We start from the raw sequence: 18,060 nt of genomic DNA, 5'->3' as shown, positions 1-18,060 counted from the left end.
CATGCTAATAGTTAACATATTAACCTCATGTTAAAGGCTTTGCTTCATCTTCCACGCTTCTGCTTATGCTCATGTTGTGTTCCTGACATTTAAGATGAACTCCAGGTACTGAAGATTATTGTTTCCACTTGGATAAATGGGAACTTTGCCATTGGCTCCTCTGGAAATAGAATCAGGACCTGGACAGATGCATGTAGTGTCTTGCAAGACACACTAATACCTTTCTGCCTAAACAAAGAGGACTCTGAGCACTTCCAAGTTTGTCCTCTAGCTCTCTGTGACATGCCTGCTACTACTTTTTCAGCTGCTCAGTACATGATAATGATCTTCCCATTCATTTTCTGGAAAGAAAACTAGCAATACTGGATTGATCAAAAGACTCCCAGTCACAGGTGCTAAATTACACTTGCATTTCAAGGAAAATGCATTAAATCTACAGGAGCACCCAATGAATTCATAATGAGCTGGTGCTGTCACCATAATAAACAAATGCAAGAAAAGAGCTTACAGAGGTGACCACAGCTTTTTTTTTTTCAGTTTCTATAGGCACAATAAAAGTTGCTATGACTTTAATTCAAGTCCTACTTAAGCTTTGTTTAAATAGTCATCACAGAGGTTAAAAAACCTAAAGATTTTATCAAGGTCTTAAGTTTGCTGGAGTACAACACAGAACTCATGGGTATTACTGGTTACATGTTAGAACTGTCCCTCTCTCAAATCAGAACTTCCTTTAACCAGGGACAGTATTTTTTAAAGGAAATGTACAGCAATGAAGAAAAATGGGGCCAATATGATTTTGTCCCTGACCTGCTTTTCAGTAAAGTCAGAATACATGTTCATTTTCTGTTCCATCCTGTTCCTGCCATTTACCTTAAGATAACCAAAATGATGCACTTCTTCTGAAAGCAAGCTCTGAGGGCCTATCCCAAACAGAGCACCTGCTTTTAGCTGTGCTGAAGAAGCAGAGAAAACACAACACATCACATCCTATCCAGCCTGAGCTGACACAGATTGACGTGTTTATCTGTTCCAGCCCCAATCCACCAGATTACTTTAAAGCAGCTTAAATTTGCCTGCTTTGACCCCTGGAAGGCCAGGCACTGCAGGGCTAATTCCTGATCCCAGTTCCCAGACAGGCTGACAGCACAGGCGTTTTCAGTGCTCTGAAGAGCAGCACAAAAGAAAAGCAAATAAATGTCCACTGAGTAGTGACCTTGCTAAATTACAGCAGGTACCTTGAGCATCTGCTGCAGGCACTGCTGTGACCCTCACTTCCAACGTGCCATAGGAACACACATTAGCTCCGGAGCATTGGTCTAGCAAGGATCAGTGCAAGGGCACTTCAATGAGAAAATGAATAATTCTTTACCCTGATTATGATGATTAATTCTGTTATGTCAGCAGCCTTTGGCACAGCCAGTGACAGCAGCAGATTTCAGAGGGGAAAAACCTAATTCAAGAGCCAAGAACCTTAAAGGGCGGTTTTGTGTGGCTAAGTAATATTAATAAATGACACACAAGCAGCCATAATTTTACATATATGGAGAAGCACATGTATTTTCCTCAGTTCTGTACAGGACTTGGTACTGATGTATAAGTGTTTTGTATTTGAAACATCAGCCAAGATTTAGAAACTGGCATTGTTGCTGGAATTGACCAGTCACAGATGGACTCAATGTGGACGTTTTTGGACCAAATGAAGCCGAGCAGAAATTCTCTCACATGTGCCAATTTCACAAATAAATACTCTGTGTTGAACTGGCAGGTGTCCCGCTTCCATCACTTCATTTTGATTATGCAAAAGACTAATCAAGACATCTCTCAGGTACATAATTTAAGATAGGCCTTTGCACACGATATTGGATGTTTCAATGTTTGAAGGGGATTTGGCGTTCAGACAGTGCATTCACTTGTTTCCTCTCCAATTCTGAAGGCAGGCACTCACCAGTTGTGCCCCTTTCTCCTACAGAGCTTCCCCCTCAGCTGCCATAACCAAGTTGTGCTCTCTGGCAGGAAGGACCCCAGCTCCTGTCTTTCATGCATTTGGTAGGAGATGCCTTTAGGAGGGAAGTATAAAGACCAGGTTTTCCAACCCTGTTTTGCTACAAAATGTTCATTTGACAATCTTAACATAGTTAAAAATGATTCTCAATAGGGCATGCTCTGCTAACACATGACCTTTAGCTGTTAAGAAAGAGTAGAGAAACACCACAAAAGCAGGTAATGGTATAATCAGTTCAGGTATTTGACAGATAACAAAATGGGCTCTCTTGCATTAAGGTATGGCATTTAGAAAGCCGAAGCAACATTTTAGGTTGGCTGCCCTTGTATCATGATCTGTCTGCTGTAAAACATTCCCCTACAAAGGGAAAAGAAATGCCATCACTTAGATCTGTAGATGGGTAATTAACATGTTCACTTTCAAATCAGAAGCACTGCAAACACTTCTGCAGGTGTCACCTTCTCAGCTCAGAAGTGCTGATCACTTGCCTTGTACTGGCAGGCTTGCACAGAACAGTATTTGGACCCGGCGTTTCTTGAACCCCCCATGCTTTCTTACCTTCTCAGCTCATATACAGCGTTGTTTCCTATCTCATTTTTCTGGTATCATATGCAAGGAAAAGACTTGAAGGCTAGATAGAGAAGAAATCAGTCTCCTTTTCATCTAATGGCAAACTGCCTTACAGATTTTTGTGGCAGAGAGGATACCAACATTTTATTTCCATAAAAGTTTTGATTATCTGGGGTGCTCTTATAGTGACTCTATATAGCCCCACCAATTAATATCTAATAATAAAAATACTGAAAAGGTGATGTGCAAATACACAGAGAACTACATTGATCTGCAATACTGACATAAACAAGAAAGTAATTTCAGTGTCAATTTACACTTTGTATACAACCTGCTTTCCAGCTATTCGAGGAAGATCAATATTTATGACAGCTCATTAGAGAATGAAGTTGACTTTTATTGTGCAGACCAAAAAAAAACGCAGTCACCAACCCACCACTGCATTAATGTATGAAATCAGTTAACAAAATTATTGTAAAAAAAGAAACTTAGTTTCTGATGGGCAAATGGAAGCAACAGCTACAGCTTTCCCACATTCCTGCGTTGATAGGAGAAAATGGTATTGAACCATTATACTCAGTAACTCAAGGACAAAACCATTCTGTTGTTTAGGGGAATAAAAATATCCTGATTTTCTTCCCCAGTTCCAAACCCAACATCAGTTCATCTACAGGAAAAATGTCCCTTGGAATTACTGCAGAAGTCCCACACTCTTTGCTCTCTAACTCTGATACGTAAGTACCTGATAGAGCTACCCTACTGGCATATACACAACTCAGTGAAGCACTGCTTGGCTCTTTCCAAAGCCAGCATACTAAGCTTAATCTTCTGATTCCTCATAATGTGCATAACCACTAGCGTAGGTCCTTCCTAAATTCAAATTGCTGAATACATCCGTGGCCTCAGAATCTGAATCCTTCCCTCGCTCATCATTGTCATCTTCATCATCATCTTCTGCTTCATACTCATCATATTCATCCTCATGGTCACCTGCATCCCCAGTCTTGCTGGAGGAAAGGTTTTTCCAGTAGGCATCGTAACCAGAAGCTCCATCTGCATCTTCCCCTCCAGTCTGTCGGCCAAACTTCAAAGAACGTGCTGCAGGCAAAGAAAAATCATCATGTTCCCACCAATCCAACATTTCATTTCTATCTTTTTTTCACTGCTTGAAGAGTAGTTTAAATGGCAATTATTTTTCATTTTTCCACAACTAAAATCTCAAACTAAACAAAAGCTTTCACTTTCTTGGAATGATTTAATTGTTAGGAATGAGACTGCTCAATTCCAGAACTCAGAAACACAAAGTTTTTCTCAAAACAAATGAAGCTAAACTGTGCAAAACAATTGAATGTAACCAGACTTTAGTCAGTGCTCCTAGGTAGAAATTCATCACTAATGGCATTTGTATGGCTTGTTAGCTAGAGAAACTGGCTTACTTGACATGCTCAGATCCTTTGTCTGCTGAGTTTCATGGCCACATTTAGGGCAAGGAGGCTTTTTCCCTTTTTCCTGCTTGAAAACCTTACTTCGCACATGATCGTCACAAAAACAAGCCTGTGTGTTGAAGGGAGAATACGAAGGCCAAATGTTTTAATCACAGAAGCACATTCTTCAGCAACAAGCAAGCAAAAAATGTCTAACAGCAGCAGGGTTTTCTGGCTGGAATTAAAATTTAATGAGGTCTCTCCTGCAGTGGACATGGGGTCTGTGCACAGAGGAACCCTCTGTGTTCAATGTGGTTCCAGGGTTTCTGGGGAAGAGGCTGAATAAAAGTGCCAATAAACATGCAGAGAAAGTAACATAATCCAGGGCTGGATTGCAGTGCTGCCCACAAGGAGCCTGGCAAACTTGGGTTTGTGTTGACAAGCTTAAATAAACATAATGAGATGTATGGCAGAACAAAACTATGCAGGAGCCTGAAGGAAAGAATTAGAGATGGGAAGTTCACACACTGAGCACCAGGGTGCAGTGAAAATACCTGGAAAAAGAAACTGTTTGGAATAGGCCATCGATGCCATGGGAGAGTGCAGGGAAAACATATGGAAGGTAAGAAGAGTAAGAGCACCTGGAGAAATCTGGGCAATGCTGATGATGAAGCAGGTGGAACTTTTTACACAAAATTACTTCTGAGTGTGTAAAAACATAAGCCCAATGTCAACAAATCAGCCTGCTCATATGGAAAACTGGATGAGCTGTGGAGATTATTCCTTTGGATGCAGCGATTTCTAGTCAGATAATCACTTGACTGTTTAAAAGAACAACTTTTCTAATTGTTGCAGTTCCACACTGGATCAAAGCATATTCCAAAGCCTTGGATTCTGTTCACGACCAAGGATTTATTTTGTTGTCTTGATTGTTTTTCAAAGCACCAACACATTGCAGGCCCAACTTAAACTAAGAGGGCTGGGCAAAGATCACCTCACACTGTCTTGTGGTTAACAGGCAAGCACAGATAAAAGACCTTTTGTGCCCCACAAGTCTGACCTCAGGCTACAGAAACTAAAACAAAGGTATGAATTTCCTTTTAATCATGGAGAGGAAGATGTGGCAAGACCTAGATACCAGCCTTGGAGGCCAAGGATAACGAGCCTAAAATCAGCTCCTCACAACTGTCTTTACTCTTTACCTTGCAACGCAGGCAGGAATGCTGCCCCAGCCTGTTACAGGAGACACCTGTTGGAGAAAAGCAGTATGACAAATTCAGTACTTGGAAACTGCAGACCCATCATGTTTTTAAAACCTTGTAAAAGTATGCAATACTGTAACTGAGGCATTTAGTTTTAATTCCCTGACACAACTGCACTCTGGCAATGTGAATCAGTCATTTTACCCCACAGTACCATTTTACTTGATTTTTTTTAACTCTAAACCTCACTTTGACACAAAAAATTAAATTTCAAGAGGGGAAACTGTTGAACTATTTCTTGAGCTTCTAAACGTTTAAAACCTGTAGTTTCAGAACCAATTTGGTGTTAAGGTTTCATCTTGCTTTTCCTTTTCTCACAGCATTCAAATGAAGGAGTGCTAGAGATGTAAGAACACTTTAAGCTTGCAAACTTCCAAACCTAGAAAAGTTGTGACACTCTGTATTTTCTGTCATATCCTCTGGAAATGTACTTGACTGCACAAAACTTCTTAAGAGAGTTTATCTGTGTTAAAGAACTGGAGCTCGCACACAAGCTATAAAGACCAGAATCAGTGCCCAAAATTTAACTTGCCTTGAGCTTCAAATTGTTTTTATTATTCCACTAGAGGGAGTACAGTAAAGGCAAACACTCGGGAATTGGCAGCAACACCAAGTTTGGTGAATAGTTACTCCTCGAGAAGCAGTAACACGTACTTTACCAGTTTCTGTGCAAGTACTCATTCCTTTCCTTCTTGTCTAACCTCTGTGACAGCTGTTTTTCAATCTGAAGTAATAAATATCGTGAGTTCTCCACATGAGCAGGACAGATGTGGGATTTAGAGCTATGGTGTGTTTTAAAGGTGGAACTGGAAATGCTGATGCATATATATTCATCATTTTTTGAGTCTCTGCACTTCAAAAAACTTCTCTCAGATAGTGATAGAAAGTAACAGCACCTTTTTCACAGCTAAAATGGATTTATAGTACAATTGAATGACCACATTTGAAGACCATGTATTCTGTAAAAGTAGAGAATACATGTTATAATCTTGTTACCTCACGGACAAAAATCTTCTCTCTACCAAGTCTGCTCTGTGCCACAAAACACCAAACACAGTGAAAACCCTCAAAAAAGTCTCTCTCTATTTAGGGTGTGATACCACATCTGTGAACTGAGAGCTTCCAACAATCACTGAACAAACATTCTTGTGGAACAGCTGTTGCTGCCTCAATATTGCTGTGCAGGAAGAAAATGTATTCTGGAGAACACATCAAGAGAATTCTGGCAGAATACATCAAGAGAAGCTAAGCAAAGCTTGAAAAATAGCTGGCTAGGAAGAAAAATATGGAAGATGAAAAGAAGATAAGAGATGTCTAAAGACAATGATTAAAATATTGAAATCACAAATATTCTGGAGCAGGAGAAATCAATTAGGACAACAGATTAGTCAGTTCAAAGGAAAACAGCCTCATGATAAAGTGCACCTCTAATTTCTACAATAAGAATTGAAAATGTTGCAATAGTCAAGATACATGCATGCAAGTTTTGGGAAGGACAAACAAATGCTTGTCTTGTGATAAACCAAATCATATTTAATAGTAGGTAGGCAAGAAATGCTGCTAGAAAAATTTAGTTATTTCAAATATGCATAGTCTTGGCTTGTTTTGTTTTATTGTTGTTCTTTTTTTAACTTCTCTTGAAGATACCCTGTTTCAGCCAGAGATGAGTAATGAGTGACTGATGTCCGGCATGGCCTTCACATCCCCTTACAAACAGCAGTTTCAGTTTTGTCCAACAATTAATGAAAGTTCAGAAGGACATCATGTGTTCAGCTACCTTTTCTTTACTCAGAAAGAGTGAACATGTATCAGCATTTGATACACTACTGACACATGTGTCCACAGTCCACTGGTCAGTGAGGAAATGAACACTGAAATCATGCTCTGGGACTATTTTTGTCACTTCCTTCTGTGCTCACCCTGTCCCACTGAGTCAGATGATGACTGCTGAGTCACTGCCTTCCTCAGGACTTGAACAGCTGCTAACCCTTCACCAGCAACCTGGGAAAGTTTAGCCAGACTAAGACAGGTGGCATTGTTTAGGGCAACTATCTTCCAGGAGGAACAGGTATCTAGAACTAGTTCATCACTGGGTCAGAAGAATGGAAGACAGCTCCTTCTGCCTGCAGAGCCTTGTGGAGTGAAAAAGCAGCATAAGCAGCTCCAGTTGTTTTGCTGCAGTCCTGCTACTGCCAACACTCCAACTTTGGAGAATGCTGGTTCCTGCAAGGGCAGCATCCCATGGGAGGCCTGTAAGAGCCTGGCAGGAAAACAACTGCCAGGTGTGCTCTGGCATGGAGGAAGATCCATGAAAGAGAAAAAAGTTTTAGTCTGGATAATTGGTACAGAAAAAGCCAGTACATAGGAAACAGGCTCTTCCCTCCAGCAGTGGCAAAATCTACTTGGGGAAGGTGATGGAGAGTATTCTGGAGCACAGAGGAAACAAGTAGAGAGTCTGCTTGGCTGTGGTGAAAGGGGTTATGAATAACTAACTTACATTTAAACGTCTCTGCTTCCAGAACTTGGCAGCTGGCTTGATGTTCAAACTGATCATCTTCACAGAGGAAATCATGGCAAAAAGAGCAGGCGAATATTCTGCCTCCTGAAAGATTTATCAAGGCAAAATAATCAACAGTGGGCACAGGCATCAAGTCCTGCTCTGCAAACAATTTAGGCGGTAGTTTTGACTGAAGACCAAGTTCTCCCTTCTGTCACAAATGCTTTAAGGCCATCCATTTTTACACTGAAAAATACCTCCTATCCTACAAGATAAGACAGCATAACTATAAAGCAAGTGTTACTTCTAGTACTTTTCTTCATTTTAATTTGACTGTAGCATCAACTATTTTTCTTAAATCAGATCACACTCTCATCCAGTCTTCTCTGCTCAGCTCTGATACACACTTGAAATAAACACTTTAAAAGATTTGACAAAGAGAGATCAGTATGGTTTCCTAAGCAACTGGGAATCCAAATACCTGTGCTAGTGCAGAATAATGGAATAAGAATGGCAGAAAACTGTATTGGCAATTTGATGCAGCGCTTAATTATGTGAATAATTAAGCTGATAGAACCATTATAATTTAGACTATATAATCATCCCTGAATTGAACACTGTATGTTCTTGAGCAGGTCATTTACTTTCCCCACTGTAAAATGACTATTTTTAAAATGGGAAGAATCCTTGCTTGGAACAAACATACTGCAAGGACTAATTAGGTGAAGACTAAAAAGGCTATGTTAAGAATATAGATGCAGTAACTTAAGCAACGCAAGGAAAGAAGTGTAATTTATATTTTCTTATTATTAAATGTGAGCAACCTACCATGGTCCCAGACACTTCTTTCACACTCAACGCACTCTGCGTCTGCCAGAGGGCACATACACGCGTGGGTGCTGAGACACTTCCTCCCGTGACACACCCAGGCTTCACAGAAATCACAGATTGCACCCTGCAATCACAGCAAGGTATCATCTCAGGATTGCTGCAATACCAACAGAGAGACTTATCCCATAATCCTCAATGTGTCCTAGTATCCATGCTCTCAGTGGGCTCGCTTTGGCTGAGTGAGAGCATTGAACCAAACCTGTGTTCCAACCAGGCTGCTGCACAGCTCATGTTTGTTTGTTATTCAGTTTTGCTGGATTATGTATGATGCAATGTATGGTTATCTATCTCATTCCTGGTCTTTACATTTCTTATCACACACTTTGCACATGGAAAATTGTGTCCTCCAGTTGAAACCTGGGGTCCATAAACGATAACAATGTTCCGGCAAAAATGAAATTTCAAAGACCTGAAAAATGCCTCTAGACTATTAGAGCTGAAATCACTCACTTGGATTTTAAACTCTGCTATATTAGAGCACAAACTCTGCAGAGAGCAAAGAACAAATAACTCATTAGAAGTAAGTTAGAGTCTTTAACTTTTATTTTGACTAAATTATAAGATCTCCACTTTCAGCTATCCTTAAGTGTAGCATTTAAGAAGCCCTCTCAGCCCATAGGTAACTAATTACTATGTGCATTACATGCACACAAAGTTAAGAAAACAATGATGAATCCAAATTTAATCATTGATGCTTCACTCCTGCATAAGTGAATGCATGGGATAAGCTCAGGAACAGCAGCCAGCATGTAAAGGCTGGCTGTGTTACTGAGAACAGCTGACAGGCAGCAACAGGACAGAGGTTTAGACCATTTAATCCAGAGGCTGTGACAGGTGGCACCTTGCTTTCCAGAATGCAGACACTAACTTGTCCTTTTAAGAACAAAACTTCAAAGGCCTGAAGCTATGATTATCTCTAATTAAGAGCCCAAAAGAGGGGTTTTGTTCATTAAAATTCCCTTCTAGTGGAACAGATTCCTCTCTGTGTTACTGATGATCTCTGCAGTACAAAGACAACAGCGACAAAAGTCTGCAGGTTTCTGCAGAATAATCCTACATTTTAATGAAGGCTGGGAATTGTGGTGCATGTAAGGGTCCAGTGCTCTTCATGTGCCTAGGGCCTGCCACCAACACAGATCCATTAGCATCCAGGACATGTGCTGCAAACGCTGGAGCTGAATCTAAAACTTAAAAATTTGGGGGTTTCAGTATAAGGGAAAAATCAGTTTGTTACAGAAAAGCGAGGGGAAAACCAAACTTGGCATGGTACATGCTATCATTCCATAAATCTGTTGTATCATTTTTCCAGGAAGATTTGCACAGAATATCCTCATAGTGCAAAAAAGGCTGTAATTTTGTATACATACCACCATAGCTAGTCCAGTACTGTACACACCAGCATGTTTTATAACACAGTCAGAAGACTTCATCATGCATTTGGTTTTTCCTGTTTAAAATAAAAAGGCAAGCAACCATAAGAAAACTATGTAAAAATAAAATTAAAAAAAAAAAAAAAACTGAATGCATGTTTATGTAAGAACAGCACTTCAACTAAATGCCTGTGCTTAACCGTAAATCTAGGTAAAAATAACACAAACAAAGATGTTTGCATTATTGCTGCATTTTGCAACCCACCTTCACACCTCTCTTAGGTTAAATTACTTATTGTCTGTTTTCAGTCAAATCTCTTGCCCCTGTACTGAGATAATAAGACAATGTATTGGTCTTGCTCTGTGTTTTGAGGCACTGGCAAAAATTTCAAATGTCAAAACAAAGAACAAAACTGAAGTCAAAGTCCAGCAACTCTTTAAGAAACCTTAAAGAGGTTTAAAGAGAAACCTTTAAAGAGGTTGTTTAAAACCACTGCTAGTTCTGTCCCACCATAAAAGCAGCTGAGCTGGGCAGTGGGAGGTGGTGGGGGCATTCCTAGGTGTGGAGCACTGGAACAGAGCCACCTTGCTCCTATCCCTCACGGGCTCCTGTAACAAAGATGCTGTTGGTTTATAGTCCCCAATGCTTGATTAAGCATCAAACAGCTCTCATGGTCTTGATTTGGAAAACCCTGGGTCCCAATATAGTAATATGGATGCTGATAGTAATGTTTTTCCTCTAGAAACATACTCCAGATTAAGATAAATGCAACACACAGGTATGAACCATAAGACAGAGATGTTGTTTTTAGTACTTCACTGCATGGTGACAGAAAGGAGACATATGAAGGGTGACATACTGCCACTGCACACTAACAGCCTGGCTTCCAGAAACACTCAGTATCTGCGGGTCACAACAAAGGCACCGAAAGCTGCAAGTCAGCAGCTCTGAGAGTCAAATTCCAAAACAGCCAAATTGCTTAATGACAAATTGAAAATCTCCAATGATGTGTCGAAACAGTAGAACATTCACCCCAGTATGAAATGAATATCAACATCTCCTGCAAGCAAGCAGCTGTTTAAAAACAAAGGGCTTTTTAGCCTGATTCAGAGCAGTTCTGTCACTAGGAGTCCTTCTCTTCTAATTTCAAAGCATCAGCCCTCAAGCCCACAAAAATAACAAGAGTTGCACATTACATTACAACCCCATGCAAGGTGAATAATATATTGTTGCTTTAATTGATACTGAATTGATCAGAAATTATATAATCCCTAAAAAGCAGTAATTATTGCTGCCTTGCTAGCAGTCAGAGCTTTTTTAGTTTTGCTGCTGTTATGAAACAATGCTCCACATGGTCAACCTACATAAACAGTCAGATTTCTCAAACCTAAAAGGAAGTGAGGAAAATTTTTCCAAAGAAGACAAGCCATGATCCAGGCTTGCAGACCTCTGGGGGTTAGAGGCATATATCCTGATCAAAGAAGATCACTTCACAAGGAGGATATTCATAGCAGATTCGAAAGAACCTGCTCCACATCACAGAGATACTTTAAGATAAAGCTATGTAACACAGATACTGAGAGCTTAACATCACAGACAGAACTGAGGACAGCTTGTTTTCATTCATTATTTCTACTCACCACATTGTGCACAAATAGGCAACTTCTGAACAGAATTACAGAAGTAACAAAAAGCTCTATTCTTCTGTCGTCTAGGCACATGGAGGTGAAAAAACAAAAAGAAAGTATTAAACTTTAAAAGAAAGCATTAAAGAATACCTGTAAAATGTCTGAAACAAATACCAAACTATTAGTATTAGAAGGGTAAAAATTCTTACCTTTGGCACTTATCACATTCCTAAAGAGAAGAAATAAAACAATAGTAATTATTTTCATTCTAGGTAAAATATTTAAAATTTACAGACCTCCACAGGGAATTACAATTAGGATCCAAACCTTTTAATCAATATTCTGTCTGGTGCAAAGGTAACCTTAAATATGAAGGAAGGATAGTAGGAAGAATGGCATGCTAGTGGCATAAATGCATTCAAGATACTATCACTGGGTTTACATAATTAAAAATTAGGTATTTTAATACAGAATACTTTAGGTTAATTTACCATTGAAGCATTACAAGGATGTTTGGCCAAGTCTATGTTGGCTCGTGAAGCCCTTATCTGCTTCTCACGTTCCCGACGGTTCTCAGCTTTCTTACGAGCACCAGTCTTTTTTTTGGGCATGTTTCACTATCTGTGGGGGGAAAAACAGGCATGGAATGAATGCACATAAAACTATGCAAGTAAATACATGGACACACATGACATATCCTGGATCTTACAGTTCTTGCATTAACTGTGCTTCATCTCCATTCATTTCCTTGTCTGAAAGTTTCTTTAGAAATGCAGAATAAAGGGACAATCCACAAGGAAGAGCCATGTGATGAACCATAAGGAATCTTGTGATCTAGAAAACTTTGCTGTCCTGAACTTTGTGTTTAACACTCTTTGAAGTGTTTTGCCTTAAAAAAATGAAACCATTACTATCTGTAGGTTTAGTTGGGATGGATCTCTGGTTTTGGTTTGCCTTGCCTGTTTAATAAGCATCTGTAAGGACAGTTGCAGCATCAACAGGCAGTCAATTCTAGCAGCTTCAACTTGGAAGAAAAATTAGTATCTTCATTCAAAAGGTCTTATAAACTAAAGAATAAGTGAACACAGAAATATATTGTCCTGACTAGATACTAAAATTTGCTTTTGATAGCACACATAAATCAATTTTCTTGCCCTGTTGCATTTTGCATCATGCTTAAATTGTATTCGTGTCATATTTTGTAGTCAAAATTATAGTTCTGTGCTGTGCTGTCTGCTGGCAACTGTCATTCTAGAGTGTGACATTTCTGACACTGGGAGTCCAATATCAGGCTCCACACTAATTTTCAAACCACTCAAATGCTGATTTAACAACAGAATCTAATGGTTAGTATTTATACCTTGACTTCTTAACAGTCCCTCATAATGGAAAGCACCAAAATGACAAACTGTTTTCATGAAAACCACTGCCCCAGTGCCTGCTGAGGACACAGACTGTGAGAAGTTTTAGATGGCAGTTTTCAGGAAGTTGCACTGAACTAAGTAACAACAGAACTGCAATGACAGGTTCCTTTAGCAAAGTTGTTGAGTGAATGCATGCTTTCAAACACCATCCAATAGATCAATATTCTTATCAGTCTTTTCCTCTGAGCTTTCATTTAAGATGTTTGTTGTCTTTGTCCTAGGCTCAAATTTTTAAAGAAATTTACCGTCTTTGTAATTTTTGGACTAGAGCTTAACAATGTTACAATTCCAGAAATTATAACAGCATAAACCCTGTCTACTTTCAATTCCTTTCAAAGCAGAATATCACCTCTTTTAGTATTCAAATGCCTCTGCAGAGTGTTCTACCTCCACTTCTGGCACACTGTTACCAAATGCTCAGACAGGAAAGATACAGTGGATTCTGTCTGCAGTCCACACCCCTGAGGGGTGTGTGGGAGAGAAAAGTGCATCTGAAAGACCTAAAATAAGAGGCTGTAGGTCCATGCCTGGTTCCCCCCTCAGCCCCAGAGGGTACAACTGTGCTGCCCTACAGAGCACTGGAGCTCCTGCATGGGGAGCATTCTGCACAAAGGCTGTTTCTCCATTCCTCCTCAGGAGTGAAATGCTGTGCCTGGGTCACAGCAGCAGCTGTGGGAGTGAGTGTGGCTCTCCAGCTCAATGGCTGATGCTGTGGCACAAGGAGCAGAGCTCAGATATTGGCAGGCTATGCAGGAAGGAGGTGAACCATTCAAAGGAAAACCCCTAAAATGTGTTATGTGAGTATTGGGTCCCCAGCACTGTGCTCCACTGTAAATTTTCACCTCCTGCTGCTCTCCTGCTGCATTATTTGCTAAGGCAACCAGGGGCAAAGACCACAGATTTCCCACCACACCTCCAAAGAAGGCTGGTGGACTTCAGCTGGTGGCTGTGCTGTGAGGAGCATTAACAATGCCTGCCATTTAACTTCTGCTGAACTCACGGCTTCTTGTCCTTGGTGAGATCCCAAAGACACACCCTGAGTGCACCAGCAGGTTCCTGGATCTTCTGTGCTGAGCAGGACAGTGCCTTGCCTCATTATCTGGTGATGCACTGCCCACCCTGCTGTCACAGACATGGTGAACAGCTGGAACGTGTGGGAATCCCTCTCTGGCTGCCCTGGAAGGTCTGGGACCCTGGCAGGGGGTCAGGAGCCCCCCTGTACAGAGCCCTGAGAGACGCTGTCTCTGATCTCTGTCCATGGAAAAGAGTTTTCAGTCTTACAGGATGAATTACAAGCTCTGAGTGTTTGATATAAGCAGTAATTAGTGTGGCACGGGTGCAAAAGTAGAATTTTAGGATTCTAGGTAAGGGCTTCAAAGGGGGCAAGATGGAGGGAAATTGGGGGTGCCTTGTCCTTTCTCTTCTTCTTCATGCCCTCCATGTTTCACTGTGGTGTTGGCATTTTTCTGTTGGTTTGGGCTGGGGACACACTGTTCAACATGGGTGATGGATATTGGCACGTTTTTGTAAATACAGCACACGTAGTTTCTAGTCTAGAATGTTTGTAACATCCCACTGAGGGGCAGAGCCCCGCACGCTGTCCTGCCAGACAGACCTGCTGCAGGTCAGAGAGAAAATATCGTAGATAAGAAGAAATAAACAACCTTGAAAACCAGCACAGACAAATTATGACTCCTTCTCTGGCAGCGGGGCTGAAAGACAGAGACTTTCTACAATCTTGGGAGCATTTAAATATCACAGATCCCGACAGGAATGGGCTGTTCACTGCAGAGCAGGGAACTGTGGAGCTACCCTTGTCAGAGCACAGATACCAACACCCAGAAGAGGCTTCCCATATTTCAAGGTTTCTTGTGCTTGACCATCAAACAGCTTCCACTCTATAGGTGTTGTGAAAAATGCATATTTTATGATTGGCTTTTCGCAAATGTTACAATGAATATTATACGTGTAATGTTGGAAAGTTATGCTGTATTAATTCTCTCAAGTGGTGTGTTAAATGTATTTTTAGGTTATAACACAATGTTAAAATAGAAACTATACCATGTAAGATACTTTTTAACTAGCTCAAGAAAGAGATGAGATAATCAAGGAATTCTTTGCACAAGGATAACAATTACAGAAACCCCTAAATTCTCCAGAGGAGAGGAATTTATGGCTTTCCTTATCAACAGAAACGAACTTCTTCAAGCCTGACTGAGACTCAAAGGCACCTGGGAATTAACAGAAACTTTTTGACAAGTACCAGACGAAGTTCTTGTTTTAAATAAAATATATGCATAATCATGAAGTGGTTTGTATATGCAACAGGCTGTTGCTTTTAAGGTTATTCCTTTGTTCACAAGGGATGCTTGTCGTGGCTTAAGGGCCCAAGAGCATCCAGACGTCTGTAATTCTTTGCTTTTTATTGTCTTGTAATTGTCCTAACTCTAAATTTTTATTACTCTAACTGTATTACTATTTTTATAACCATTTTATTATTCTTGAACTTTAAAAATTTTAAAAACCAAGTGATTGGCGTTATTCACACGTGTTCAAACTCTGTTTCGCCACTCATACAAAATTACAACTAAAACCAAAAAAGACTGTATTAGCAGTAGTTCATACTTAAAAGGCTCATGAACGGAACGCCCTAATAACGCAAAAATCATTTTCCAGGCACCGTGATGCCCATGACTTACTCCATCTTTTAGAAGCAAGGCGGCTAAAAACTAACAACTAAAAACTCAAAACTGCACTATGGGTCCGCAGCAGCTGGGGGCTGCCGTGCTGGAAGCGCCCAGGCGTGCGGGGCTTTCCCCAGGTGCCCCTCTGAGCCATTGCCTCCTCAGGAGCGGCACCTCGCCCCGCCGGGAGCCGGCCCGGATCCGCTCCGAGGCACGCCAGCGGCGAGGGCCCGGAGCCGAGACCCTCAGCGCCTCTAGCCCGGCCCCTTTGAGGCACCATCGCCCCTTCAGCGCCCCGGGTCCGCCCTCATCCCCTCATCCCCCCATTCCCTCATCCCCCCATTCCCATTCCCGCCCCGCTCCAACCTGGCTCGGGCGGCCGCGCGGAAGCCGGAAGCGGCGGTGCGCCGCGGTGCGCTGCCCGCCCGGCCCGCGCCGCCCGGCGGGAACGTTCCGAGCACGGCTCTGCGCCTTTTCCCCTCACGGGCGGCCGGGGAAGGCCTTCTCCATTTTTAAAAGTTTATTCGTAATGAAATAGTTGCAAAAAAAAAAAAATAGTAATGAAATTAGAGTAATAAAAATTTGGACGGTGAGGATTAGGACACTACGAGACAATAAAAAGCAAAGAATTACGGACGTCCGGATGTTTTTGGGCACTGAGCTGCCAAAACCATGCCTTGTGAACAAAGGAATAACCCTTAAAAGCAATAGCCTGTTGCATATTCATATATCTCATACATGATGCAAAAATTCCTTGCAAATTAAGAACTTTTCTGGTTTTTGTCAACTCCTTCCCCTTAATCCTGGTGGTTCCATAAAGAAAGAGAGAAGGTGGAAGAATGTTTGTCTTTTCCGATAAGGAGGCCATAACTCTTTATGGGCCCTGTCGCTGTTATCTCTGTGCAAAGAGTTTCTTGATTAGCTTATCCCTTTTCTTGAGCTAATAAAAAATACCTTACATCACAGAGTCTCTATTTTAATGTCATGTTGTAACCTAACACTGTATTTAACACACTACTTAAAAAAAATTAATACAGTATTACAAAATAACCCTCCGTAATACACACAGTAGTCAATGTAATATTTGCGAAGAGCCAATCATTAAATACACATTTTTCATGCTAAACAATAATGCTGTTTTGTGAGCATCCCACTAGCCTGCTGGGAAGATCCCGTCTTGAAGGAAAAGCGGGAGAAGCAAACAAATTGTTGTGGGAGAATCAACAGCGGCCTCACAAAATTTGGGAGTGTCTTCCTTGTGAAAAACGCCAATCATTGTTTTTTTAAAAGTTTTAAAGTTCAATAATAATAAAATGGTTATAAAAATAGTAATACAATTAGAGTAATAAAAATTTAGAGTTAGGACAATTACAAGACAATAAAAAGCAAAGAATTACAGACGTCTGGATGCTCTTGGGCCCTTAAGCCCGATAAGCATCCCTTGTGAACAAAGGAATAACCTTAAAAGCAACAGCCTGTTGCATATACAAACCACTTCATGATTATGCATATATTTTATTTAAAACAAGAACTTCGTCTGGTACTTGTCAAAAAGTTTCTGTTAATTCCCAGGTGCCTTTGAATCCCAGTCAGGCTTGAAGAAGTTCGTTTCTGTTGATAAGGAAAGCCATAAATTCCTCTCCTCTGGAGAATTTAGGGGTTTCTGTAATTGTTATCCTTGTGCAAAGAATTCCTTGATTATCTCATCTCTTTCTTGAGCTAGTTAAAAAGTATCTTACATAGTATAGTTTCTATTTTAACATTGTGTTATAACCTAAAAATACATTTAACACACCACTTGAGAGAATTAATACAGCATAACTTTCCAACATTACACGTATAATATTCATTGTAACATTTGCGAAAAGCCAATCATAAAATATGCATTTTTCACATTCCTGGAAAGGCAATGATGACACATGAAAATCTGTGTCTCCCATGAAGTGAAAATCACATTCCATAAGCAGAAGGCAATTTTCAGGATGGATTATATGACCCAAGTACAATGTGAAGCAACACAACCACCTCACTCGAGGTTATCGACGCTCAAAGCACACCAAGCAATGCCCTAGATCTTACTAATATGAAATATGTATCAAACCCTTTCTGGGCAGAACACCACGAAATTCACTGGAATGCCATCCATGCACTCATCTTCCATTAAACATCTGTGCAATACATCTTCTAATGATTTTCACAGAGGGGTTTTTAGGCAATATCCATCTGCGACAGCGACTTGCGTAACGTCAGAGGAGACAGAGCTGCGTGCAGGGCTTTTTTTTACAGCACGAGTATAATTTCCCTTTT

General features: G+C 40.7%; 1 protein-coding gene across 1 annotated transcript; it reads right to left on the bottom strand.

Annotated features, from left to right (window-relative positions):
* Positions 1 to 2,948: 2,948 nt before the first annotated feature.
* On the bottom strand, positions 2,949 to 16,163 carry ZNF330 (zinc finger protein 330). The gene is made up of 10 exons (XM_053976638.1): positions 16,120 to 16,163; positions 12,137 to 12,266; positions 11,855 to 11,874; positions 11,658 to 11,728; positions 10,014 to 10,093; positions 8,584 to 8,710; positions 7,756 to 7,860; positions 5,199 to 5,245; positions 4,009 to 4,126; positions 2,949 to 3,670 (listed from the first exon to the last, which is right to left on the bottom strand). Exons 2-10 carry the CDS (start codon positions 12,254 to 12,256, stop codon positions 3,393 to 3,395), a joined length of 966 nt encoding a protein of 321 aa, XP_053832613.1. The 5' UTR covers positions 12,257 to 12,266; positions 16,120 to 16,163; the 3' UTR covers positions 2,949 to 3,392.
* Between the last annotated feature and the right edge of the window lie 1,897 nt (positions 16,164 to 18,060).

The sequence above is a fragment of the Vidua macroura genome, chromosome 4, assembly GCF_024509145.1.
Source record: "Vidua macroura isolate BioBank_ID:100142 chromosome 4, ASM2450914v1, whole genome shotgun sequence".
NCBI lineage: Eukaryota > Metazoa > Chordata > Aves > Passeriformes > Viduidae > Vidua > Vidua macroura.
The sequence above is the reverse complement of the archived record's forward strand: the minus strand, read 5'-3'. Positions and strand labels throughout refer to the sequence as shown.